The sequence below is a fragment of the Protopterus annectens genome, chromosome 2.part2 (genome assembly GCF_019279795.1).
Source record: "Protopterus annectens isolate FY-2018-M chromosome 2.part2, PAN1.0, whole genome shotgun sequence".
Taxonomy (NCBI): domain Eukaryota; kingdom Metazoa; phylum Chordata; order Ceratodontiformes; family Protopteridae; genus Protopterus; species Protopterus annectens.
Window position 1 is genome coordinate 852,388,152 of NC_056730.1, and position 26,664 is coordinate 852,414,815.

The 26,664-nt window shown below is 42.2% G+C and overlaps 1 protein-coding gene across 2 annotated transcripts in view; it reads right to left on the reverse strand.

Annotated features, from left to right (window-relative positions):
* The window catches only part of DAPK1 (death associated protein kinase 1), a 1,440,273-nt gene that overhangs the window by 748,128 nt on the left and 665,481 nt on the right, over nucleotides 1-26,664 (reverse strand). For both annotated transcript variants that reach the window (XM_044064186.1, XM_044064185.1), the window contains one exon: nucleotides 162-260. In XM_044064186.1, the coding sequence (XP_043920121.1) occupies nucleotides 162-260 (99 nt within the window). The remainder of the gene's footprint in view (nucleotides 1-161; nucleotides 261-26,664) is intronic.

Genomic DNA, 26,664 nt, shown 5'->3' on the forward strand with positions numbered 1-26,664 from the left:
CAAGTAAACACAGTAGCTCTTTCCTTAGCATTATATTAAATGGCTGCTTGACATTTTTGAATGGCAGCTTTTTCTTAAACATCATATTAAATCACCACCAGGTATTTTTAACATGACAGCTTTTATGCCTTCTAAATGACAAACCAATTCGGTTTACATACCTTGTCCTGCACATCAATCTGTGCTCCCTTACTCAACAACAGCTCTAGCATTTGATTGTTTCCGCACCCAGCAGCTATCAACAAAGGAGGGGTTCCTTGCTGCAAAGACAAATAAAAAACAGTCAAGAATGCTCCACCCTTTTCAAATAAAATCTGTTTAGCTTAACAACACTCACTCAGTTTTAATCTAAAGCATTAACTATGGCTTTCTATTGAAAAATATACTAGTTATGGCATAGAAGGGCAAACAATGAGTTAATCTGTTCATTAAAAAAATGCAATTAAGATTTTCAGGAAGACTGTGTTAGCACTACATCCCAATGAATCAGGATCTCCAAGACTGTGAGCTGTAACATGCTTTTCTTATCCACTATCACAGGCACTCTTTAGAGGCACAGTGTTCTAAACAAAATTTTGCCTTACTATAATTTTAAATGGGTTTCTAGAAAATAGGAAGCCCAGCACTCTAACAGTAGTAGGTGGTATTGTTTTTAATGGGCAACTCCATGTTTCCATACAATTAAGCTAATCAGAGATATTTGTCCCCTGTAATAACAGCTTTAGTTTAACAAAGTAATAATCCATCTGCCTGTCCAGAATTAAAAAAGCATTCTACACAACTATGTTTCCAGTCGGTCACTGCGGTCCACTGACCAAAAAAGTACAGTTTTGTACTTACCATAAATGTAGATGTTCGAGTGTTCACCCTGCTGCAGTCATCACACTTGGGTTATCCTGCTGTCAGGCGGTCCCACAGTCAGCCCGAATTCCAAAGTCTTGGTCCGGCGTCTGTTGCTGTCGTTTCTTCCCTGACGTCAGTGCGCCAGGGGTATACAAGAGGCATCCGACACCATTTTCTTCAGTTTTTCTTGCCGCAGATATGTCAGGTGCCCTCAATAGGTAGGCAATATATATATCTATATAAAAATAAAACAATACCTTCAGGCACAAGCAAATACACCACAGAGGTTGTATAGGAAAGAGTGGCATAGATAAGTTCAGCTAGTTAAGAGGGGATGAAGGGAGGGTAACCTGGACTGCAGCAGGGTGAACACTCTAACATCTACATTTATGGTAGGTACAAAACTGTACTATGTTCATTGTTTTACCCTGCTGCAATCATCACACTTGGGTTGAATCCCAAAGCTAAGGATGGGTGGTGGAGTTAAACAGGGTTTGAAGAAGCTAGTAGGCCCTGAAAAACTGCAGTGGCAAAGCCAGCTCTAGTCTTAGAGTATAGAGGTAAGTGATAGTGTCTGGTGAAGGTGTGCACTGAACTCCAAGTTGCAGCTTCCAGAATTTCCTTGGTTGGTACCCCTCTGAGAAAGGCTGTAGATGTAGCTGCAGCCCTGGTGGAGTGGGACCTGATGGTGGCAGGAACCGGTTTACCATGATGAGTGTAGCAGAAACGTATACAATGTCCTATCCATTTTGAAATGGTCTGTTTTGAGATAGCTTTTCCTAGTGATGTCATAGTATAGGATACAAAGAGCTGATCAGATTTTCTGAAAGCCTTAGTTTTATCCAAGTAGTAACGTAGCTGCCTGTGAATGTCCAAGGAGTGCAGGAGTCTTTCTCCTTTGTTATGGGGGTTTGGGAAGAAGGTGGGTAAATGAATGGTTTGGTTTAGGGCCACACTGGATACCACCTTTGGCATAAAGGAGGGGTTAGTTCGTAGAGAGACTCTGTCTTGATGAAAAATGAGGAAAGGCTCCACTGCCATTAGTGCCTGTAGCTCTGAGACTCTTCTGGCTGAAGTTATTGCTAGCAGCAAGACAGTTTTCCATGCTAGAAACTTTAAGTCAGCTGAGAAAGCTGGTTCAAAAGGTGGCAGTGTAAGCTTATCCAAAACAAAGTTGAGATCCCAAGTTGGTGTTGGTGTTCTCCTAGGCGGTCTTATGTTCTTGGCCCCTGTGAGGTACTGTTTTAGGAGTGGATGTGAAAATAAAGGAGGATCCGTGTTGTAATGAGCTGAAATTGCTGAGGCGTGGATCTTAATAGATGAAAAAGAAAGTCCTTTGTGCAGCATCTCAGTTAAATATTGTAGAATCTGAGGAATGTCTGGCTCAAGGGGATTTTGGCCTTTAGCCTGGTTCCAGGCGCAAAATCTTTTCCATTTGTCTGAATAGGTTTTCCTGGTGCTGGGCCTCCTGGCCTCCAGAATGACATCCATAACAGCTTTAGATAGAGTTGTTGGCTGGTTATTTAGGTGATTTGCCATGCAGCCAGACTTAAAAGTCTTGAGCTGGCTGTGTAGAATCTGACTGTCTTGCTGGGTGAGCAGGTGGGGAACTTGTGGTAAAATCCATGGTGGGCCGTGGGCCATGTTCATTAGTATTGTGTACCAGTGCTGTCGTGGCCAGTCTGGAGCAATGAGTATCATTTGTGGCCTCTCTAATCTGACTTTCAGCAACACCTTTGCTATTAGAGGCAGTGGAGGGAAGGCATACACTGTCAATGTTTTCCAAATGAATGTGAGGGCGTCCACTTTCCAAGCTTGCGGGTGGAATGTCCTTGTGCAAAATTTTTGAAGTTGGTAGTTGTGGGGGTTGGCAAACAGATCTATGTCTGGGCATCCCCATTTTTGAGTTATCATTGCAAATACTTGTGGATCTAGTTTCCACTCATGGGGATCCATGATGTTTCTGCTTAGGTCGTCTGCCAATGTGTTTTTCTTTCCTGGCAGGAATTGTGCTTGTAATTGAACTTGGTAAGTCAGTGCTGTGTTCCACAAGGTCATTGCTAGTCTGCATAGAGGGTAGGAGTGTGTACCCCCTTGCTTGTTTATGTACCACATTACTGTGGTATTGTCTGTCTTTATTATTAGTTGTCCTGGGTGTAAGAGGTCCTTGAAAGCTGTTAGTGCATTCTGTACAGCTAGCATTTCTTTTTGATTGATGTACAGGTGCCTTTGATCTGCAGTCCATTTGCCTTGAATGCACTAACCTGCCATGTGCGCTCCCCAGGCATAGTCCGATGCATCTGTTGTTATAGTTTGCCTGGCTGTGGGTAAGGTAAAAGGCTGACCCTTGTTGAGGTGACATGCCTGTGCCCACCACAGAAACTCCTGTTGAAGGCAAGGAATGAGTATCATTGTTTCTAAGCTGTGGCTCTGTTGAGTCCATACACTTTTCAGGTACCATTGTAATTTCCTCATATGCAGTTTTGCAAATGGTATTAGTAGAATGCAAGATGCCATGAATCCCAAGGCCTGCAGAATTTTTCTTGCAGGGAGCTGGGTCTTTGTTGCCATTATTTTGAAGTATTGAGTCAGTTGCTGTTGCTTGTCTGGCGTGAGGTAAGCCATCTGGGCCGTTGTATTCAAACTGGCACCCAGGAATATTATGTTTTGTGAGGGCACTAGTTTTGATTTCTTTTCATTTACTGTGTACCCTAGGCAACTTAAGAGGTGATTGACAAACACCAGATGTTGTAAAAGAATGTCCTTGCTTTCTGCTTGAATAAGACAGTCGTCCAGGTATGGGTATATCTGAATTCCTCTTTGTCTGCAGTATGCAATTACTGGTGCCAGGCATTTTGTGAAGACCCTGGGCACAGTAGATAAGCCAAAGGGCAGTGCAGAGAATTGGTAATGGGTTGAACCTGCAATAAAACGGAGGTATCTTCTGCAATTTTGTCTGATAGGGACATGCAGGTATGCCTCCTTGAGGGCCAACGTTACTAGCCAAGCCTTCTTGCCCAGCATGGGAAGAAGCTGCTGTAGTGTTAGCATCTTGAACTTGGGTACTTGCAAGAAGGTGTTCCGAAATGAAATGTCCAGAATGGGTCTCCATGTTTTGTCCTTTCTGGAGACTAGAAAGAGATTTGAGTAAAATCCTTGTCCTTGCTCCTGTATAGGTACCTGTTGAATGGCTCTCATGTCCATGAGAGCTGTAATTTGTTTTTGTGCCTCTGCCCATTGATTTTGTGGCAGGTTTGGCATTCCTTTTATCCTTGGCAAGGTGTGAAAATGGAATCTGTATCCTTGTGAGACAATGTCCAGGACCCATTTGTCTTTTGTGATGATATGCCAGTTGTCTGCAAAACGTGCTAATTTTCCACCCAAGGGAGCTGCCAAGAGAGTTTTGCTTGGCAGTTTGAGGGTTAAGTCATTGTGTTTGTCTTCTAGTAGTTTGGGGTCTGTCTTCTCCTCCTTTTTGGGTTGTGGCATCCCATTGGCGAGGTTTGTAAGGGTCTTGTGACTGGCCTCTGCCCCTTGAGTGTCTGTACTTGCCCTTCAGTGGTCTGTCAGAAGCTGGAAAGGACCAGTTTTTGTTGGCCAATTTCTGCTGAAACGTGGTGGTTGTACCTGTAAAAAATCCTTGACCATCTGCATAGATTTTGCTTTATCCTCCATTTTCTTCAGAACTTCCTCTGCTTTGACACCAAATAAAACATCCTGCTGTAAAGGTGCATCCAATAATTTTGCTTTAACATGGTCAGGCAGGGCTTGTTCTTTTAACCATGCATGCCTACGTATGACAGACCCAGTGACAGCTGCTCTACAGGAAGCTTCCAGTGAATCAAAGCCACATTGTAAAGTATGTTTGCCCACCTGCTCAGCTGCATGCAGCAGATCCTGCATTTCCTTGAATTCAGGCTGTTGAGAACGCGTGCTCACCTTTTGCATTAATTGAGACATTAGGAATTGCTGATATTTAAGCATGTGGAAATGACAATTGAATGCTCTCATGGCTAGGGTAGCTGAGGTGTATACCTTCTTTCCCCACCTATCTAGTGCTCTGGAGTCCCTTTCAGAGGGTACAGGCCTTAGCCCCTTTAGGATCCTGGGAGATTGCTTCTGGATCAGCAACAGGGCTTTTGTAAAGGAATTTGTGAGAGTCAGGTACTCTATAGTATCTGTCTGGTTTGGCTGGAGCAGGAGGTAGAGAATCTGGATTTAGACTGGATTCTAAATAAACATCATCCACAATGTCCAAAACTGGAGGGATGGCAAGTGGTCTGTGCTGGGGAAGTAAAAGGAACTCTCGGAGCCTTTTCATTGAGTCGGAGTAGTCCTGGCCTTCCCAGTGGAACTGTTCCCTCATGGTATGCAAAGTTTCCCCAAAGGAATAGTCTTCAGGGGGGGATGCTGAGGGGATGGAGTCTTCAGCATCAGAATCTTCATAAGGAGGGAAAGAGTAATCCTGTTCCTCAGAGGAATTTGAGGAAATGGAAACCTGGTCAAAGGAGGCATAATCCTCCTCTTGTCAGGCCTTTTGTCTGGAAGGGGTTGGGATCCCCTGATTAGAGTAATCACGTCTTCAGCCATCTTAAGCATCTGTTTCTTAGACATAGGGCCTTGAACTGGAGACTGATGCACCGACTTTTTAGGTTTTAAAGGAGTTTTAAGTTTAGCATAAGATTTAATGGTGAGAGTAGTCGGTCTGAAAACACCCTCAGAAGCCGAAAGTGTTTCTGCAGCACCGGGTTCTCTTTGTGTTGAGACACCGGTAGGGTCTAATAGAGCAGGCTGCGTCGGCCTAGTAAGCTCCGGTTGAGAGTCCGAAGCTGTCTGGGGCTCCAATTCTGCGGTCGTCAGGGGTTGCGTAGGCGCCTCGCTGAAAACTGGGGAACTGGCGACAGGCCCAGCAGAGGCCTCGGAGTCAGGCTTAGGTCTAGGCTGCCTGTCCTTATCCTTGCGTTTTTTATGCATGCCGGTCGTCGGAAGCTCCGACGGCATGGTATAATTAAATCGTCTACCGAAGTAGTGTAGAGCGCAATCAAAACAACGCTTAATAGTTTGTTTATTGAACCTAGCACAAAACTGACAACTAGTGACGTTGTGGTCTGGGCCTAGGCAAGGAATGCAATAAGAGTGGAAGTCCTTATGAGGTATTTGCTTCCCACAAGAAATGCAATTGTTAACTTTTACTGACATCGGACTGAGGCAAGAAAAGGTACTTAGCTTTATGAAGACTTCGGACTGAAATTCGATTCGAAAATCTCAGGTGACGGCCGACCGGCACTTGCGAACTGCTTCTGTTTCGGGCACCGCGCGGCAAGAAAGACTGAAGAAAATGGTGTCGGATGCCTCTTATATACCCCTGGCGCACTGACATCAGGGAAGAAGCGACAGCAACCGATGCCGGACCAAGACTTTGGAATTCGGGCTGACTGCGGGACTGCCTGACGGCAGGATAACCCAAGTGTGATGACTGCGGCAGGGTAACACGATGAACATCTTCTGTCTCTATAGAAATCTAGCAATTCTGCTGGGCACTGTCTATACTCATACAAGGTTGTTAAAGCCTGGAACTCCTTACCTGTATCTATTAGGTCTATACCTTCCCTCCCACCTTTCAAAACCAGGCTGAAAGATTTCCTAGCTAATATCTGGCTCTGTTCTTTCTCAAATCCAAAATAAACTATATCCCTAAATGTGAACAAGTACCTTTTCATTCCTTATACCTCCTTACTGATATCTAATTTGCTACCCTGACTTTCTCTCTGCATATACCATAACCATGCTTCTGCCTCTCTTCATACTGCAATTCCTTTTCATATTAGACTAACTTACCTTTAATTTCTCTACAGATTGTCTAAAATCTCTCTAAATATTACGATCATATACCTTGCATCAATTCTTAACCAATATTTTTATTTTATGTCTAATTTGTTGTAATTATTTAAAGTGCAGATGTTTTTGTTATATTTTTGAAGATTGTAAAATTATTATTCTTAAAATGTTTTTTAATAATTTAAAGCTTTTCTCTCCAAACTTTCACTAAAAATGGGCTTCTACCCAGTCAGACTTTCCTGGTAATCAAATGTCAATAAAAAAAGAAGTTATGTACCAACCAGAACATTCCATGTTAGTTGCCCAATTCGCCTTCCTTCTTCCTGGATGGGTTTGGAGCCGATCCTCGGCTCCGACTCGGCCACTTACTATAGCTCAAGAGCCCTTTACTGGCTCGAGGCTACCCCTTATCGCAGAATGCCCAGCGTCAGTACCCAGATCTCGTTTGAGATAGCTCACACTAGACATACATATGGAAAATAATCCATTAATAGGCCTGTATATACAGTTAATTGTCATGGTTTCGTTGGGAAGCAACTAATAACAAAACAAATTAGCCAGTGAAACCATTGAGAAAACTCCTCTCAATCCTCGAGGAAGGGGGACGGAGGGAGGGACGTAAGAAGGAAGGCAAGATGAAGGACAACTAACATGGAACGTTATGGTAGGTACATAACTTCTTTATGTTAAGTTGTCCAATCTTGCCTTCATTCTTGCTGCATGGGACAGCATCGCTAGCACCTCAATCCTGGGTGGCTCATTGGAACAGACTCTTCAGAACCGTGGAACCAAAGAAAGTGATGCCCTGGGAGACCACATCTACTTTGAAATGAGAAATGAATGTATGAGGATCTGCCCAAGTAGCTGCTGTACAAATTAAATCTATGGGCAATCTAGATTGAAATGCTACTGACCTAGCTGAATGACCTTTGGGTTTTGTGGGAAGATCTTTTTGTCGCAAATGGTAGGTATGGGCTATGGTGTCCGATAACCATTTTGACAATGTTACTTTAGAAACTGGAAGGCCTTGTTTGTTTTTAGCAAATAAAAGGAACAACTGATCTGATTTTCTCATCTCTTTAGTTCTATGGAGATAGAAAAGCAGTTGTCTATGCACATCCAATTGGTGTAATCTGTATTCTGCCTTGTTGGAATGATTAGGGAAAAAGACAGAAGATCAATGGATTGATTCAAATTGTGTTCTGAACAAACCTTAGGTAGAAACGATGGGTTGGTTCTCACAGAAACTCTGTCTTTGTAAAAAAACTAGATATGGAGGGCAAACACATAGTGCATGAAGTTTTGAAACATGTCTGGCAGAAGTAATAGCCACTAAGAAATGAGTTTTCCAAGAGAGAAATTTCAAGGAACATGATGCTGCTGGTTCAAAGGGTGGCAGTATCAAGGAGGCCAGAACCAAATTGAGATCCCAAGGTGGAAGGGGCTCTTTTACTGGGGGTCTAAGTAAAGCTGTACCTCTTATGAAGGCCTTGCAGAGTTTGTGAGACATTATGCATGAGTTAGAAACTCCAACATGAAAATTTGAAATGGCACCTAATTGTACTCTGATGGTAGAAGCCGCTGCAGCAGAATGAAACAGTTCTGCTAAGAAATTCAAAATCTCATGTATAGGAGCTGTAAAAGATCTAAATTTCTGGATTCTGCCCAGTTAGAAAATCTTTTCCATTTCCTAGCATAGACTTTCCTTGTATTTGTCTTATGGGAGGAAACAATATCATCACTCACTGCTGGGGAAATATTGGGGAGCCTGGCTAGGATTGGAAGTGGAGTAACCAAGCTGTGAGCTTGAGAGATTGGTGTAGCCCACCTGATTGATGAATCAAGAGCTCCGGTACTAGGTCTGGAATCCAAGGCTGGGCTAGAAGATGGGGGTGAAGGAACGGAAACCAAATCTGTCGAGGCCAATAGGGGACAATGAGGATCATTTTGCAACCCAACGATTTTGCTTTCTGAATGACTTCTGGAATTAGGGGAAAGGGGGAAATGCATAAAGGAGTCAATGAGGCCAATCGTGGACTAGAGTGTCCCTGGGTGTCTGACCTGGAGGAGAAACAAGGGAGAAGTAGCTGCTGCATTTGTTGTTGAGGGGGGGGGGGGGAGTCAAAGTGATCACAGCAAGGTTGGCCCCATTTGCAAAAAATACGATCCACAATTTCCTGTTTCAGAGACCACTCGTGAGGCATGAGGATCGCCCTGCTGAGCCTGTCCGCTATTACGTTGGATGTCCCAGGGATATACGTTGCTATCAGAAAACGTTGGGAGGAAATCGCCCATTGCCACAGTCTGAGGGCCTCTCGGTACAAGGGGTATGACCTGGTTCTGCCTTGTTTGCTGATGTACCAAACCACTGACATATTGTCCATCTGTATTGCAATAGTCCCGGCAGGGAGAGAGCCTTGAAGAGCTTGCAATGCAAGGAGTACCGCTCTCATCTCCAGGACGTTGATGTGCAAGTGGTTCTCGTGAGGTTGACAAGTGCCTTGGACTATCTTCCCTAGATAATGCCCCACCTTATCAGGGAAGCATCCATGGTCACTGTGGCGACTGGATGGGGTTCCATGAAAGGTCTGCCCTGTGAACTAGTAAGGAGATCATCCACCAGGAAAGGTCTTTTGTAAGATTTCGTAATTAGCATCATCTGAGACATGGGTAATTCCTGGAAGGACCATTGTGTGAAAAGAAGCCACTGAAGGATTCTCATGTAAAAGTGTGCTAAGGGAACTAGAAGAAAGGCTGCTGCCATGGGCCCTAGAGCTTTGAAAGACATACTTGACTTGAATTCTTTTGCTCCTCAGAAGAAGTGACACCTGTTTTCGAATAATGGAAACTCTTTCCTGAGGCAATTTTACCATCATTTTCTTGTGTTTAGCTCTGCTCCTATGTATGTAATAGATTGACAGGGCAACAAGGCAGATTTTTCAAAGTTTATTGGGATGCCTAGTTGAACACAGGATGTGATGGTATAATCTTGTGCCTCTACAAGTTGTTGCCTGGTGGTAGCAGTGAGGAGCCAGTTGTCCAGATAAGGAAACACCTGGAATACTAGACGTCTCAGGTGAGTCGTGACTACTGCCATGCATTTGGTGAACACCCTGGGGGCTGTGGTGAGACCAAAGGGCAGAGCTCGGAATTGGTAAGGACTGGCCCCTAGCCAGAAGAGTAGAAATCTCCTGGACTGTCTGTCCATTTTTATATGATAGTACGCATCCTGAAGATCTATGGAGCACATCCAATTGTCCTGACCCAGAAAGGACAGAGAATGGACTGCAGTGTTACCATCCGAAACTTTTCTTTTTGTACAGATTTGTTTAACCTGCTGAGATCCAGAATTGGTCTCCAGTCCCCTCTCTTTTTGGGCACTAAAAAGAATCTTGAGAAAGTTCCGGATCCTACTTGGTCTGCGGGGATTTGCTGGATGGCTCTTTTTTCTAGCAGTCTTGAAACTTCTGTGACTGCCCGATCCCTTAGATTGGGTGGAACATCTGGGATGGATTTTTTTGAAACAAAAGAGGGGGTTGATGAAAGGGAATCTTGTAACCTTTGGATATAATGGCTAGTACCCATTTCTCTTGTGTAATATCTCACCAGGAGATTGGGTACAATGAAAGCCTTCCCCCGACTGCCTCCAGAGTTGATCAGTCGGGCATCCCTTCAGGGATGTTGATAGGGTTTGGAAGAGAATGCATCTCTGTCACCCTGATTCTGCGGACCCACTCTGCCACAAGGGCAGCATCTGCCATTGTTATTATTTCCCCCTCTGCCCCTGGGGGGAAAAAATCACCATGTGCATCAGGCAAGGGTCCCTGGGATTTCCATAACCACATCTTTCCACCCTTCTGACCCTTTGGGTATGGTCTGGTAGGAGTGGAAAAATGGACTCCGACAGCAGAGAGCATTTTGCCTTCCTGCTGGCACCTGGTAAGCGTGTCTTTCACCTGAGGCCCAAAGTGAGAGGAGCCATCAAAGGGGGTATTGGTGAAGGATGCTCTGAAATGTTCCACAAACTGACACAGCCGCAGCCAAGAATTTCTCCTAAGAGCCACTCCTGTTTCTGCAGCTCTAATCGCTCCATTGGCTGTGTATGAAATAAGTCTCATGGAGGAGCTGACTACTGAATTAAGAGTCGCCAGCTGGGTAGCTACTTTGGCTGAAGCTCCCTCAGCTGTGGGACCTTTTAGGGTATCACCAAGCTCTTTTAGGAGATCCCTCTGAAGCCTAGTAAAATGGGAAAGATAGTTCAAGGACCTAAGGGAGAAGGTCGCTGATGAAAACATCCGCTTCCCATATCTGTCCATCGTACGAGAGTCTTTATTAGGTGGATGGACAGATGAGGAGGTTTCAGCTAACTCTCTCTTTGTGGCTGCTGCTACCACCATGGCATCAACTGGAACACCTTTAGTTAAAAATTGTTTGCCTTGGGAAGCTGTGATGAATTTAATGGGTCTCCTCGAGACAGTGTCCACGGAATCTGGAGCTGACCAAGCCTTTCGAGACACTACGAACTTGAGTGGATTAAAATGCGGAGACACCCAGCAGGTGGAAGGTATGGAAACCAAATGTGTCCAGACATACAGACTCGTTCTCAGAGGGGGCTAGGGAAGTCCAGCTATGCCTCTGCCTGAGAATCTCAAGGATGTCCAAAAAAGGAAATATCTTCAGAGGGGGGACCTTGGGGACCCCTCCGCTTCATCCAGGTCTGTATCTGAGGTGATAAGACTCAAGGGAGACTAGGTGCTTCCTCTTGCACTTTTTCTTCCGGGGAGCCTGCTCAGAATGCTCGGGGGAGGCTTCGGAAGAAGAGGGTTCACCTAATGGGGTGGTTCTGGGGCATAGGTTTCCTATGCTTTGGGGATGGAGGAGGAGGAGCAGAGTTTGTCACAGGCACCGAGGGGGACGAAGCCGATGGAACCGATAGTAGAGCCATCTGTGGGGACAGCACTCTCCGTCTTGGTCTCGACACAAGGAGGGCTCCAGCTCTGAAGAGACAGGAATACCACCCTGCACCGAGGGCGACGGCTCCGAGGCCGATGTGTGAGCCGAGCTCAATTGAGCCGACACTCAGAGAGGGAGAGCAGGGTCGGACAAAGGTCTGATGCCACTTCCCCCCTCGGAGCTGATGACAGAGCTTTGGCACCCAGATACCTTGATGGGGGGAAGAATCGAGGTAATTGGAGCCAACGTCGGAGCCGATGAGGATGTCACTGGAGCCGAAAGAACCACTATCGGAGCGTCCATGGACTCCGGCTCTGAACTAAGTACAGTCGGAGGAGGAATCGCCATCAAAGCGGATGCAGCCGAAGCCTGTTGAGGTGGGTTCAAAAGCATTTTAGGAAGGGCCTGTGACTTATGCAACCCAATGACCACTCTTCTCCACATCCTGATCTGATAACCTCGAGGACTGAGAGGAGTGAAAAGATGAGAGATGACTCAACTTGCTTTGAAGTAATGCTGATTGTGGCAGCAAACGAATTGGCTCCAAAGAAGGAGACCTAGCTCTTTTGTGGCTCCGAGATGGCTCCGAAGTAACAGTTGGAGCCGACGGAGAAGTAGTCTTGTCGGTGCCAGCCGGCACCGATACACTTGGTTTGTCAAGCTCACAGGTCGGTTTCGAACATGGAGCAGACATCTTGACAGGTTTCAAAGGTTTCACTGGCCGAGATGCTTTAGCCGGAGAATCACGTTTTAATAATCCAGGGAGGATAAGCTTGTTTTTCCGCTCCTGCAGGACCCCTGGACTAAAGGCATGACAAATAGCACAAGAGTCCTGCAGGTGCAGAGCCCCTAAGCAATAAACACAACTAGTGTGCCCATCTGTCAGAGACATCTTCTGACAGCATGAGTCACACTTTTTAAAACCACAGGTTTTAACTTCCTTAGACATTTTAGAAAAATCAAACTACAATAGAAAAAATAAAAATTAATAAAGACCTTAAAGGAGAGCCACTAATTTGAACTGCTGTCCTTTGGGGGGGGGGGGGGACTCTCCAAGTTAAACGAGTTCAGGGAATAACAGAAGGCCTAGCGACTAAGGGGCAATGGCCAACACAGCACAAAAGTACAGCATAAGGATGAGATAAGGGGATCTACTGTAAAATAAACTTACAAACTACTACAAAAGAAGAATTATATCAAATTTTTAAGCACAATATTAGAGTTTCAAACAGACAAAAAAAATTATACTAAGCCTGAGCCAGTATGATTGCAGCCTCGCAGCTAAAGCAGCAAACGATATCTGGGTAGCTGCCTCTGGGCATTCTGGGATAAGGGGTAGCCTTGAGCCAGTAAAGAGCTCTCAAGCTATAGTAAGTGGCCGATTCGGAGCAGAGGATCGGCTCCGAACCCATCCAGCAAGAACGAAGGCGAGATTGGACAACTTAACATTAAATATTACATTACTTTTTAATCTGTCCATTTCCCATTTCATGAAACAAGAGACAACCATAGTCCACCATGTTTTAGCAAATTAAATATTGCAATATTCAGAACAGGTTTAATGCGTAGGAAATCATCTAAGCCCAGATGGCACTTAAGCATCTATGCCAGAATAGATACAAGAAAGCTGATAGAAACCTGCTAAACCAGTGTGTGAAGAGTTCACTTCCAGTTGTAATGCTGAAGACATTGGTCAGTTAGGGAACATGCAGCTTCAGACCTTAGGGACGCAGTAGGGGAATGAGACAGAAATGGAATATATTAAAAATCCTGGCTATCATATCTGGCAATGTGAAAGGCAGTTCAGGAACTTACATGCAGCACAAATCAAAGTACATAATTAAAAAGAAACAATGAAGTTGCCTAACATAAGCAATCTGATAAGCTCTTGATTTCACAAAACCGCCACTGTGAGTGCATGTCCTTGAGTTATGCAGTTAAGGTCAATTCATATTATTGGGTCATAAAGAATACAGTGGAAGGTAAGAGGATATATACTGAAAAAGGACAGGCAACTCTCATCTAATCAATTTTACAGCATAAGAAATGATAAAAATAAAACTAACATTTAAGGATACATGTGGATTAGTTCTATAACAAAAATCAAGCTTCAAATAAATATTTAATTTTTTTTTCAACACAGCCCCTCACTTAAGCCACTAATCCCTCTCTCTCTCTGAGCTGCCTTCTTTGCTTAACCTGCAACCAAAGACATTGATACTCTGCGTTCTTGTGCTTATGATCCTCACTTTAATCAGACCATAGTGTTCTCCGTGCTGTCTACCTGCTTTGCCTACATCAACAATTCTGGGGTGCTGTTGTACTTTAATCCTCACTTCAATCAGTCCATAACCTCTCCATGAAATTGTCGTAATGCTGCTCTGCTTAGGTAGATATGTGGTGTGCCCCATCTCTAGTACATACATACAGTGGATATAAAAAGTTTACACACCCCTGTTAAAATGCCAGGTTTTTGTGATATAAAAAAATGAGACCACAATAAATCATTTCAAAACTTTTCACACCTTTAATGTGACCTATAACCTGTACAATTCAATTGAAAAACAAACAAATCTGTTAGGGAAAAAAACAAAAAAAATAAAAAACATACAATAAGCTGGTTGCATGTGTGTGCACACCCTTAAACTAATACTTTGATGAAGCACCAGAATGCCTAGTAAAAAGAAATACAGGTGACCTGAAGGAAAATCAGCTTCAAAAGGTGATAAAAAAGCACTGACTAGAAAAAGTACTGCAGCTATTCATCAAAAACTCTAGATAGGACTTCCAGAAAAGTACAGTTGTGTACCTACCATAAATACAGATGTTCGAGTGTATTCACTGTTGCAGTCATTACTCTAGGGTTATCCTGCTGGCAGGCTACCCTCAGTCGGCCAGAATTCCAAAGTCTAGGTCCGGCGTCGGTTGCTGTCGCCTCTTCCCTGATTTCAGTGCGCCAGGGGTATAAAAGATGCAGCCGATGCCATTTTCTTCAGTTTTTCTTGCCCCGGATGTCAGGTGCCCCCAAACTGGTAGGCTGAAAAAATATGCCAATAAAAATACATGCACAAAAATAACATTCCCTTTATCTACAAGCAAATATACCAAATAGGTTGTATAGGATAGAGAAATGCAAAAATGTCCCAGCAAAGAGAAGGGGGATGGTGGGTGGGTAACCTGGACGGCAACAGTGAATACACTCGAACATCTACATTTATGGTAGGTACACAACTGTACTATGTTCATCGTGTTTCACTGTTGCAGTCATTACTCTTGGGTTGAATCCCAAAGCTGAGGATGGGTGGCTGGGCTAAAAAGGATTAGCAGAGGCTATGAGGCCCTGCAGAACTGCAGTGGCAAAGCCTGCTCTGGACTTAGAGTAAAGAGGTAAGTGGTAGTGCTTTGTGAAAGTGTGCACTGAACTCCAAGTTGCAGCCTCTAAGATATCTTTGGTTGGTACTCCCCTGAGGAAGGCCGCTGAAGTGGCTGCTGCTCTCGTGGAAAGAGGCCTAATGCCCTTAGGCACTGATTTGCCATGTTGAAAATAGCAGAAATGGATGCAATGGCCTATCCATTTAGAAATAGTCTGTTTTGGGATAGCCTTTCCTTGTGATCCTGCAGCATATGACACTAAAAGTTGCTCAGTTTTTCTGAAAGCTTTAGTTCTGTCCGAGTAGAAACGTAACTGCCTGTGTATGTCCAAAGAATGCAGAATTTTCTCACCCTTGTTCTGTGGATTTGGATAGAAAGTAGGCAAGTGAATGGTTTGGTTGAGGGCCACACTGGATACCACCTTAGGCATGAATGTAGGGTTTTTCCTCAGAGAAACCCTGTAGGGTTTTTCCTCAGAGAAACCCTGTCTGGATGAAAAATGATAAAAGGTTCCACAGCCATGAGTGCTTGTAACTCTGAGACTCGCCTTGCAGAGGTTATTGCTAGGAGTAGAGCTGTTTTCCAGGATAAAAATTTTATATCTGCTGTTGAATCTGGCTTGAAAGGAGGCAGCATGAGTTTTTCCAAAACATAATTTAGGTCCCAGACCGGAATCGGTGCTCTCCCTGGAGGCCTAATGTTTTTGGCCCCTCTGAGGTACTGCCTTATTAAAGGATGAGAAAAGATAGGTGGTTCTGTATTGTAATGCGCTGAAATGGCAGAGGCATGAATCTTAATTGATGAGAAAGAAAGGCCTTTGTTCAGCATCTCAGTTAGGTATTGTAAAATCTGAGTTATATTTGGTACACACGTGTCAATGCCTTGTTCCTGGTTCCAAGCACAGAATCTCTTCCATTTTTCTGCATAAGATTTTCTGGTACTGGGCCTCCTGACCTCCAAGATAACATCCATAACAGCTTTTGAAAAAGGAGTGTTCTGAATGGTTACATTATCTGCCGTGCTGCCAGATTTAAGGTCCTGAGTTGGCTGTGCAGGATCTGATTGTTTTGTTGGGTCAGCAAGTGAGAAGTTTGAGGCAATATCCATGCTGGACCTTGAGACAAGCTCTTTAGGACTGGGTACCAGTGCTGGCGTGGCCAGTCTGGTGCGATCAGTATCATTTTTGGCTTCTCTTGTCTGACCTTTAGGAGTACTCTGGAAAGGAGAGGCAGTGGAGGAAAGGCATATACTGTTAGATTTTTCCAGCTGAAGGATAGGGCATGCACTTTCCATGCTTGCTTGTGATAAATCATTGTGCAAAATCTCTGCAATTTGCAGTTGTGAGGGGAGGCAAATAGATCTATGTCTGGGCATCCCCACTTCCTTATTATCATGCTGAAGACTTGTGGATCCAGTTTCCATTCGTGGGGATCCATGAGGTTTCTGCTTAGTTCATCTGCCAGAGTATTTGTTTTTCCTGGCAGGAATTGTGCTTGCAGGTGAATTTGAAAAGCCAATGCTGTGTCCCATAAGGTCATTGCTTGTCTGCAGAAAGGGTAGGAATGTGTACCTCCCTGTTTGTTTATGTAACACATGACCATAGTATTGTCTATCTTTATCAGTAGTTGTCCTGGATGAAGCAGGTCCTTGAAAGCTGTCAGACCATTTTGAACAGTTAGCACCTCTTTTTGATTGATGTGAAGATGCATCTGGTTTGCAGGCCATGTGCCCTGAATACATTTTCCTGCCATATGGGCCCCCAGGCATAATCTGATGCATCCGTTGTCAGTGTCTGTCTGGCTGTGGGTAAACTGAATGGCAGACCCTTGTTGTGGTGACAGGCTTCTGCCCACCATCAAAACTCCTGTTGCAGGCAGGGAATGAGTGCAATTACTGTCTCCAGGCTGTGGCAATGCTGAGTCCAAACACTTTTTAGATACCACTGTAGTTTCCTCATATGCAGTCTGGCATATGGATTTAGTACAATGCAGGATGCCATGAAACCCAGGGCCTGCAGGATTTTCCTTGCAGATAAGTGGGTCTTTGTTGCCAATTTCCTGAAGTAAGAAGTCAGTTGCTTTTGTTTGTCTGGCGTGAGATAAGCCATCTGGGCAGCTGTATTTAAGCTTGCACCCAGGAATATTATCTCTTGAGAGGGCACTAGTTTTGATTTATTTTCGTTTACTGTGTACCCTAGGCCAGTTAGAGGGGAGGTGATATAAAACACTATACAGAATAGATAGAGTCAAGGAAGATCTTAGAATTTATGGCACATAGGTATCCAGGGCTCAATGATGTTGTTCCTATTAAACCCACCTTAAAAAATAGGCGGGTTTTCTACTGAATTGGTTTCATTAATTGTTCATTGGTTGTGTTCTTATTTAAATTGTGTTCTGTACCATTTTATCTTTGTCTGAAGAAGGGTTAACACCAGCTTACCTCTCAGAAGTTTGTATGTTTTTTATGACAGTTTTTTATTAAATTTTTGGATACATAACAGCACCGTTCCAGAGTTCTTTTGTTTTTGTGGCCAGTTAGTAATCTTTTTACAAATGCCAGATGCTTTAGAAGAATGTCTTTGTTCTCTGCTTGAATTAGGCAGTCGTCCAAGTAGGGATATATTTGAATTCCTCTTTGTCTGAAAAATGCAATTACTGGAGCCAGGCACTTTGTGAAGACCCTGGGCGCAGTAGATGAGCCAAAGGGCAGTGCAGAGAATTGGTAATGCATTGAGCCAGCTATGAATCTGAGGTATCTTCTGCAAGATTGTCTGATTGGGACATGCAGGTAGGCCTCTTTTAGGTCCAAAGTTACGAGCCAAGCCTTCTTGTCCAGCATGGGCAGTAGCTGCTGTAGAGTCAACATCTTGAATTTTGGAACTTCCAGAAACGTATTTAGTATAGACAGGGCCAGTATTGGCCTCCAGGTTCTGTACTTCCTGGGTACTAGGAAAAGTCTGGAGTAAAATCATTGCCCCTGCTCTTGTGGCACTTGCTGAATGGCCTACATGTCCATGAGGGCTGTAATTAGTTTTTGCGCCTCTGCCCATTGACTGCGTGGCAGGTCTGGCATACCGTTTGACATTGGTAGAGTGTGAAAATGGAACCTGTAGCCTTGGGACACTATGTTCAGGACCTATTTGTCTTGGGTAATCATTTGCCAATTTGATGAAAAAAGTGCTAGTTTCCCCCCCTAAGGGGGGCTGCCAAAAGAAAAGTGCTTGGATCTGGCAGAGGAAAGTCATTGGGACTGTTTCCTGTATGGTATTGATTTGTCTTCTCTGCTTTTGGAGGTAGAAGCACCCCATTGTTTAGGCCTGTATGAGCCTTGGGGCTGAGATCTGCCTCTGGGACACCTGTATCTGCCTCTGTGATCTGTCTGACATTGGAAAGGACCAATTTTTAGAAGGCCAGTTCCTGCTAAACCTGGGTGGCTGTACCTGTAAGAAATTCTTGACTGTCTGCATGGATTTTGCTTTATCCTCCATTTTTTTCAAAACTTCTTCGGCTTTAGTACCAAACAAAGTATCATGCTGCAATGGTGCATCTAATAATTTTGCTTTAACATGATCAGGCAGATTCTGTTCCTTTAATCAAGCATGCCTTCTAATAACAGAACCTGTGAAAGCAGCCCTGCATGAGGCCTCCAGTGAATCATAACCACATTGCAAAGTATGCTTTCCCACTTGTTCAGCTGCATGCAATAAATCCTGCAATTCCTTGTTCTCTGAACATTCAGTATTTGTCAACAATTTCAGTTTAAGCATTGTCATTAAATATTGCTGATATTTAAGCATATGAAACTGACAATTTAAAGCCCTTACAGCCAAGGTAGCAGAAGTGTAGACTTTTTTCCCCCATCTGTCTAGAGCCCTAGAATCCCTATCAGAGGGGACAGGGTTTTTTGCAGTGGAGGCTTTAACCCCTTTGGGACCCTGAGATATAGTTTCTGGATCAGCAGCAGAGTTTTTATATAGGAATTTATGAGAATCCGGAACCCTGTAGTATCTGTCTGGCTTAGCAGGTGCAGGGGGGGGTAAAGAGTCAGGGGACAGGCCGGACTCTGAAAATACATCTACAATGTCTAAAACAGGTGGAATAGCAAGGGGTCTGTGCTGAGGAACTAGCAGAAAGTCTCTGAGCCTTTTCTTAGATTCAGAATAATCTTGACTCTCCCAGTGGAAATGCTCCCTCATGGTATGCAGGGTTTCCCCAAAAGAATAATCCTCAGGAGAGGCTGAAGGAATGGATTCTTCAGCATCAGAATCCTCATAGGGAAGCATGGAATAATCCTGTTCAGAAGAGGAATCAGAGGAAATAGAAACCTGATCAGAAGAATAATACTCTGTCTCTTGCCTAGGCCTCTTATCAGGTGGGGGATGGGAGCCCCTGATCAAAGTAATTAGGTCTTCGGCCATTTTGAGCACCTGTTTTTTAGGCATGGTAGATTGAGTAGGAGAATGCTGTACTTGTTTCTTTGTCTTTAGAGCTGCTTTAGTCTTTGCCTTTGAAGCTGACGAGAGCTTAATATATAGTTGTGTAGGTCTGAAGACACCCTCAGAAGCCGATGCCTGCGCAGCGGCTCCGGACCCATCTGAGGGAATGATTTCCGAGTGTCCAATACCTTGAGTATCCAGAGGCCCAGTCGGCTCCACATGGGAGTTGGAAGCGGCTTGTGGCTCTGAGGTAGCGGGCGCCAGGGGCTGCAAAAGCGCGTCACTGAGAACCAGCGACTGGCCTAGCAGAGGCCTCGTCATCAGTTTTGGACCTCGGATGCCTATCCTTTTCCTTGTCCTTGCGTTTTTTGTAAACTCCGGTTGTCAGCTGGTCCGACGTCATTATATAATTACATCTTCGGCCAAAGTAATGAAATGCAAAATCAAACCGACGCTTAATAGTGCGTTAGTTAAATCTAGCACAAAACCGACAGCTAGCAACGTTGTGATCAGGGCCTAGGCAAGGGATACAGTAAGAGTGAAAATCCTTATGAGGTATTTGCTTCCCACAAGAAATACAATTGTTAACTTTTTCTGACATCGGTTGGGAGCAAGAAAAAAGTTTCCCCAATGGGGTACTTAGCTTTAATGAAGACTTTGCTTCTGAAATTCGGATTTGAAAATCTCAGGAGTCGACCGACCAGCACTTGCAAACTGCTTTTGTTTTGGGCACTGTGTGGCAAGAAAGACTTAAGAAAATGGCGTCGGCTGCATCTTTTATACCCCTGGCGCACTGACGTCAGGGAAGAGGCGACAGCAACTGACACCGGACCTAGACTTTGGAATTCTGGCCGACTGAGGGTAGCCTGCCAGCAGGATAACCCTAGAGTAATGACTGCAACAGTGAAGCACGATGAACATCATAGAGGACAGTATAAGGCAACTGCATGCAGACCTGACTAAAATAAATGGAACAATGATGGAGTAGATCAGCTCAAACAATAAAAGGTTGGAAAAAATGGAAGAAGCTTTAAACAGATATTCAGAGAAGGTAATAAAACTGCGAAACTCAGAGGCTGAAATGAAGAAAAGGCTGGCTGAATATGAGACTGCACAAGAAGAGATATCTCAAAAAGTAATAGAATCAGAGGGCACAGCACTTAGGGAAAACTGAGATTTTCTGCTGTACCCAAGAAGCTACAAGGAACAGACTATTAATTTTATGAAAGCACAAATCAGCAACTGGACTGGTATTGCACAACAGGAATTAATTGAAAGGACAAATCATGTGTATGCTCCAAACCTACCTATGGGAAAACAACCTAGATCTTTAATAGTAAAGATGCAATCTTACCAGCAGAAGGAGCTGATTCTGACAAAACTGTAGCAGAAGCACAAATTATTAAAAGTGGGGGAAAGCAGAGTGTTTGTGGAGAATTACTTATTGTACACCAGGCAGAAGATGAGTAAATTTATTACATTATTCAGGGAATGTTGAGAAGTAGGCATGAGATTCAAACTGCTGCATGCAGCTATCTTAAAAATATTTTTCCCTAGAGAAACAAAATCATTTTTTTATAGAGTACATACTAAGGAAAAAATATAAAAGTTTGCCTAACAAAAAGAGAGCTGTAAAACAGGAGATTATGCTTCTTGTCCTTCTGGTAATAAAGACCACAGAGAGACTGTGCCAGTGAAACCTTTTCCTGTGTTTCAATGGAAAATGTTTGAGAGGGGAAAAAAAGTTGATAAGAAGAATCAAGACTATGTTGGAAATGAAGCAGAAACACAGTTTGGGAGATTGAGATGAACAGGAATAGAACACGAAAATCTGGAAATATTAAAATTTCCTGGACTTTGTTAGTCTGTAAGGGACGCTAAAGCATATGCCTTACTTCATGTCATTAATGTTTAGAGAAGAGAAGTAGTAATTGACAAATGTGGGATTAAAAGCAATAATTGTATTTGTGAAACATGATGGAACAAGAAAATCTGGAAATATTGGATGTTTTTGGACTTTGTTAAACTTGTAGGGGACTCTAAATCATATGCCCTACTTCATGTCATTAATGTTTGGAAAAATACTCAGGAGGGAGGAAGAGGAGCAAGAATGTTAACTGTAAGTAAAACTATTTTTTAAATAGTACTATTTTAATAGTGCATGATTTACTTTGCATGCTATAAAGTTTTTTCAATTATTTTAAGTGTAATGGGGATAACTAATGCAAATAAGAGTTTTTTTTCTTTCTTCTTTCTACTCTATTTCTCCTTGCTCAGTTTTAACAAATGTAGGCACTGCAATGTAAAAAAAAAAAAAAAAAAAAAAAAAAACAAAAAAGATCTGGTTAAAAGAGAATGACAAAATAAATATTAGTGTGCTTTTTCTCAATCTTGTATAGGGGAATGAATGGGTTAAGGCCATTAGCTTAATCTAGTAACATGTTTTAAGAGAAAGCAAGTAAATAAAAAAGAATATTGAATATTATCAGGCTTTTTTTCCAGCAGTTTTCTGCCTGGTTCTCATGGCTCTAGCAGACAAACAGAGAGAAACAGCTTGGAGAAAATGTTTTCTGAAAGTATTCAAGTATTTTCCCTGCTGAGACAGCTATAAAGATAAGACAAAGCCAGACAGCACTTGGGCTGTACCGTATATGTTGCAACACGGATAACCTTTATTTCAGGTCATCTCAAGTCAGTGTGTGTGGCTCTCAGTTTGGAATGTTTTTCCTATTAGGAGGGTAAAACTCCAACATTTGAAGATATACATAGCTTTGTGTGTTATTACTAAGTTAATAGGTTTTAGTGGGTATTGGGGTGTGGTTGCACTTTTGAGGCTTTTCAATAAAACAAAAAGTTCTGTAAGATGTGGCATAGGCTCAAACGGAGATGACAAGAAATAACTGCATAAAACATTAACCTGCCAAACAATACATGCATGTAACACAAAAGCTGGAAAAAGACATTTAACAAAAAATCTTTTATACATAAACAGTGGGAATAATAATTTTTCAAGTATATGATGTTTTCTGTAATGTCTTTAAATGTTAATGGTCTCACAGATAAATACAAACAAGAAAGAGTAGTGAGCAATATTAAAAAATGTAGAGTGCAAATAGCTATGCTACAGGAGACACACATGCAAAGAACTGAACGTGTGAATTTGATACAGAAAGGTTTTCAGGACGGTTATTCGGTGGAATACCTGGGGCAAAGGAAGAGAGAAGTACTTACATTAATTGCAAGAAGAGCTCCAATACTGACAGAAGAGGATAAAAAAGATAACAATGGTAGATTTGTAGTACCAAGGGGCTACTGGCAAGGAAGGAGGACTACACTGGCATGTATTTATATTCCACTGAAAACTGCTATAATGGAGCTTAAGAAAATTCTGGGGAGAAATAATCAGCTTTCAGCAAGGAATATTACTTAGAGGTGGGGACTGGAACTTGTTTTGCAACAGTGAAGATGTGTCCGGGGGACCCAGAAGGGAAAATATAACAAAGGATGCTAGATTTTTCAAGAAATTTATAAAAATATTTGGCATGAAAGATGTGAATTCAGTACTAGCAGCTCTGAGTAAAATGTACATATTCCCCAAGATACAAAAACTGTGCTAGACTAGACATAATTTACATTTTGCAGGAACATGTGCATTTAATTGAGGGTCTTGATATGCACCCAAAAACAATTTCAGATCATGCGCCAATAATAACTAAAATAAAAACACGGGGTAATGAAATAAAAATGAGAGAGTCACTTTCCCACCTATCTGTTGAAAAGAGTGGTATTTAAGGAAAGGGTAGTTGAAATTATTCAGGCGCTAGTAGAGAAGATAGAAATTTCTTCTGAAAATATATCTAAGGAGTGGGATAAAATTAAAGTGGAGTTTAAAAATAGGGTGGAAATAAAAGAAATTGAGATATGGTTAAGAAGTTACAATAATTATTTAAAGGTACTGACAAATGTTAAAGTACTGCAAAATAGGGGGAATCTAACAGAACAAGAAGATGAGCAACTGCAGAATGCTAAACAGAAAATAAGAGATTACCTCAATAATGTGACTAGATTACTGTTAAGTAACTGTTTTTGATAATAACTCTAGAGCACAAATACTTTTAGTGTAATGACTCAGGCAACAGAAAACAGAAAGGGCTGTCACAAAGCTTAATGAGCCCATAACAAGGAAGATAACAATGGATCCTGTAGAAGTATTACAAATATTTTGGAAATTCTGTGAAAGTCTATATAAAGCAGAGAAATATGAAATTCAAGAAAAGGTACAAATGGAAATATTTATGGAAGAATTAAATATGACAAGGTTAGAGGAAGACGAGGCTCAATTGCTAATAGTTAGGATAGCAGGAGATGAAATAAAATGGTGATGTATAGCCAATATACAGGAACCCCAGGAATAGATGGTGATCCTGTGGATGTTTGGAAGCTAGGAGAGAAAAACTGAAAGATCTAAAAGATTTTGTTTAACAGTATTTTATGAGGCGAAGTACCAACATCCTGGAAGAAAGCAGTGGTAGCTGTAATACCTAAAGAGGGTAAAGATCCATCAGATCCAGCTTCATACAGGGCCATTTCAATACTAAACACTGACTATGAAGTGATCATGTCTATAATGGCTACAAGAATGGCAAAAGTGATGCCAAAATCGACAGATATGGATCAATGTGGCTTTGTGGAGGGGAGGCAAACATTTGACAACATTAACAGAAAACACTGATGATCCAGAGGGAAGCAGAATGTAATAAAATACCACTGCTGTTGGTGGATCTTGATGCAGAGAAAGCATTTGACTGAGTAAGCCGGGACTTTATGAAAAGAGCAATGGAAGCATTTGCATCCCCTGGTAAAATTACAAGGCTGATTAGGAGGACATATGATGGATTAGAGGTGAAAATTAAAGTGGGCGGGGTCCTCTTTGATAATTTCTGCTTAAGCAGAAGAACCAAGAACTGGTGTTTTCACTCCCCTCTGTTAACCACTGGCATAGTAAATAAGGGACTCAGACTTTTAAGGATATAACTGTTATGGCAGTAAAGAAGAGACGGCTCTATTTGCAGACGCTATTATTTTATACCTGCCAAAACTAGAAAGTGACACTACAGTGTTGTGGAACACATTGAGACAGTTTCAAATATTTTTGAGATACAAAATTAATGAAGCTAAAAACAAAGGCAATAGCAGTAAAGTACATACCACACACAGACTGGTTCAGTAATATCCATACTTATAAGGACATGATAATATGAAGTATTTAGGAGTACAGATTAAAAATGATTCTGGTGTGGCAGCTAAGGATATGTGGGAAGAGACTAAACAAAAGACAATACAAAAACCGAGAAAATGGAAGCTCTGTTATATGGATACTGATAGTAAGATACAAGCAGTTAAAATGTTTTTAGTCCCTTTAGTCTTATACATAGGTCAGGCATATTTTTACCAACTAGATGAGAAGTTGTGGAAAGCAAATAATAAAGAGCTGAAAGATTTTATCTGGGAGGGGATAAGCTTATTCTTCCAACAGAACAAGGCATATTGGGATTGCCAGACTTGAAGGGGTATTTCAGAGCAGCACAGTTAAGGCTCCTATATACAGCATAAGAAGAAAACTATAATTCAAAGAGGAAAGAGATAATGAAGAAAAGGAGGGAAGCTCAAGAAACAAGGACAGACAGATTCTGGATGCAGAGCTTTAATCCGAATAACAATAATCATACAGAACATTATATTCATAAAGTAGCAGAAAGTATTCTAAGAACTAAGCCACCATGGGAATGGAGAAAGAAGAAAGGAAAGTCTGCTGATAGGAATGACTGCAATTAGGTGTACACAAAATAGGCAAGAGAGACCTGGAATTTATTGGAGAAAAATGGCAAAGGAACCAAGGTACTGGGAGCAGAAGGATCTATCAAGTCAGGAGTGAGAATACCAGCCAGAATAATAAACTGATAGTTTTGGATAAGGCATCACAAAAAGCACTTAAGGTTTCTAGTGATGAGTATGTCTCCACAGAATTACACTCTGCTAAACTGTGCTATCATCACAAAACAGTTTGAAATGTGTTCAGAATTGTTTTATAACTGAAAGAAGTTAAAGAAATTCTAATACACAAATTCAAAACACCAAAGCAACCATTGTGCCAAACCAGTGTTAAAAATTAGCTCCACACACTTCGACCAAATTAAACTGTCACAAAATAAACTTTAACAGCAATTTATACTATATAGTCTAATCAGGGAGAATAAAATCTCCACAATACATTCAAATAACTTCATTCACCATAACATTGTGATCTGGTGTTAAAAACACACAGACCAGTGTCATACATATAGTAAACAATGAATAAATGCTGAAAAACGTTCTGCAATATTTTCCTGTCAAAAAATGAAAGTAAAGCAGAGTAACAGAAACAAAAACAGGCCTCTAGTGTCTAACAGCACACATACACACTGTACTTCTGTAAGAAGGGCTGAAAGTTTCCTCAGGAACAGTAAAAACAAGTATTTGACAAAGATAGAACATGTTCTGTTTTAATGGTAACTGAGTTAAACTCCATCTAAACATACAGGCTATCATGATTTGAAATTTATTTTTGTTTTAAAAAACTTTGGTTGCAGTGCCTGTTACTCCCACTTGAATGATTTTTGAGCAAGAACCCTGATTTGCAATTGAAAAACATTTCTAGTGGATGTTTCTTGCACCAGAAGGATTTTTGAGTTATGACCCTGGTGTTAATAAAACATTATACAGTTTGCCACAATCAAAAGATGCCTTAAAGAATAAATCCCTTTTGTGCCTAAGATGGTCTCTGAATTTACACTGAATCAATTTATTGTCTCCAGTTCTCTGTCCCAAGCAGAAAAGTAAAGGAAAACTATTCTGCATTGCATGAATTTTCACATTAATTAAATAGATGAGATGGTTATTTCCTCCATGAAGATAGACCCTTTCCAAATAGCAGTTAACTTCATAATATTCTGCTTTGAGAAATCCACTAAAATACTGTTTGAGGAAATTATGGTTCACTCTTCCAAGTCAGTAGCTACCACTGCAGATTTTTTTCTAAGATCTGCAACGATGCCAGAAGGTCATCCCTTCGCATTTTTTTACAAAGCACTTCCAAGTCAGGTATCCTGTCCTGGGATAGAGCAGTTTGTTATGCAGGTCAACAAAGAATAAAACCTCCCACCCTCACATGTCTAAGCAGTGAC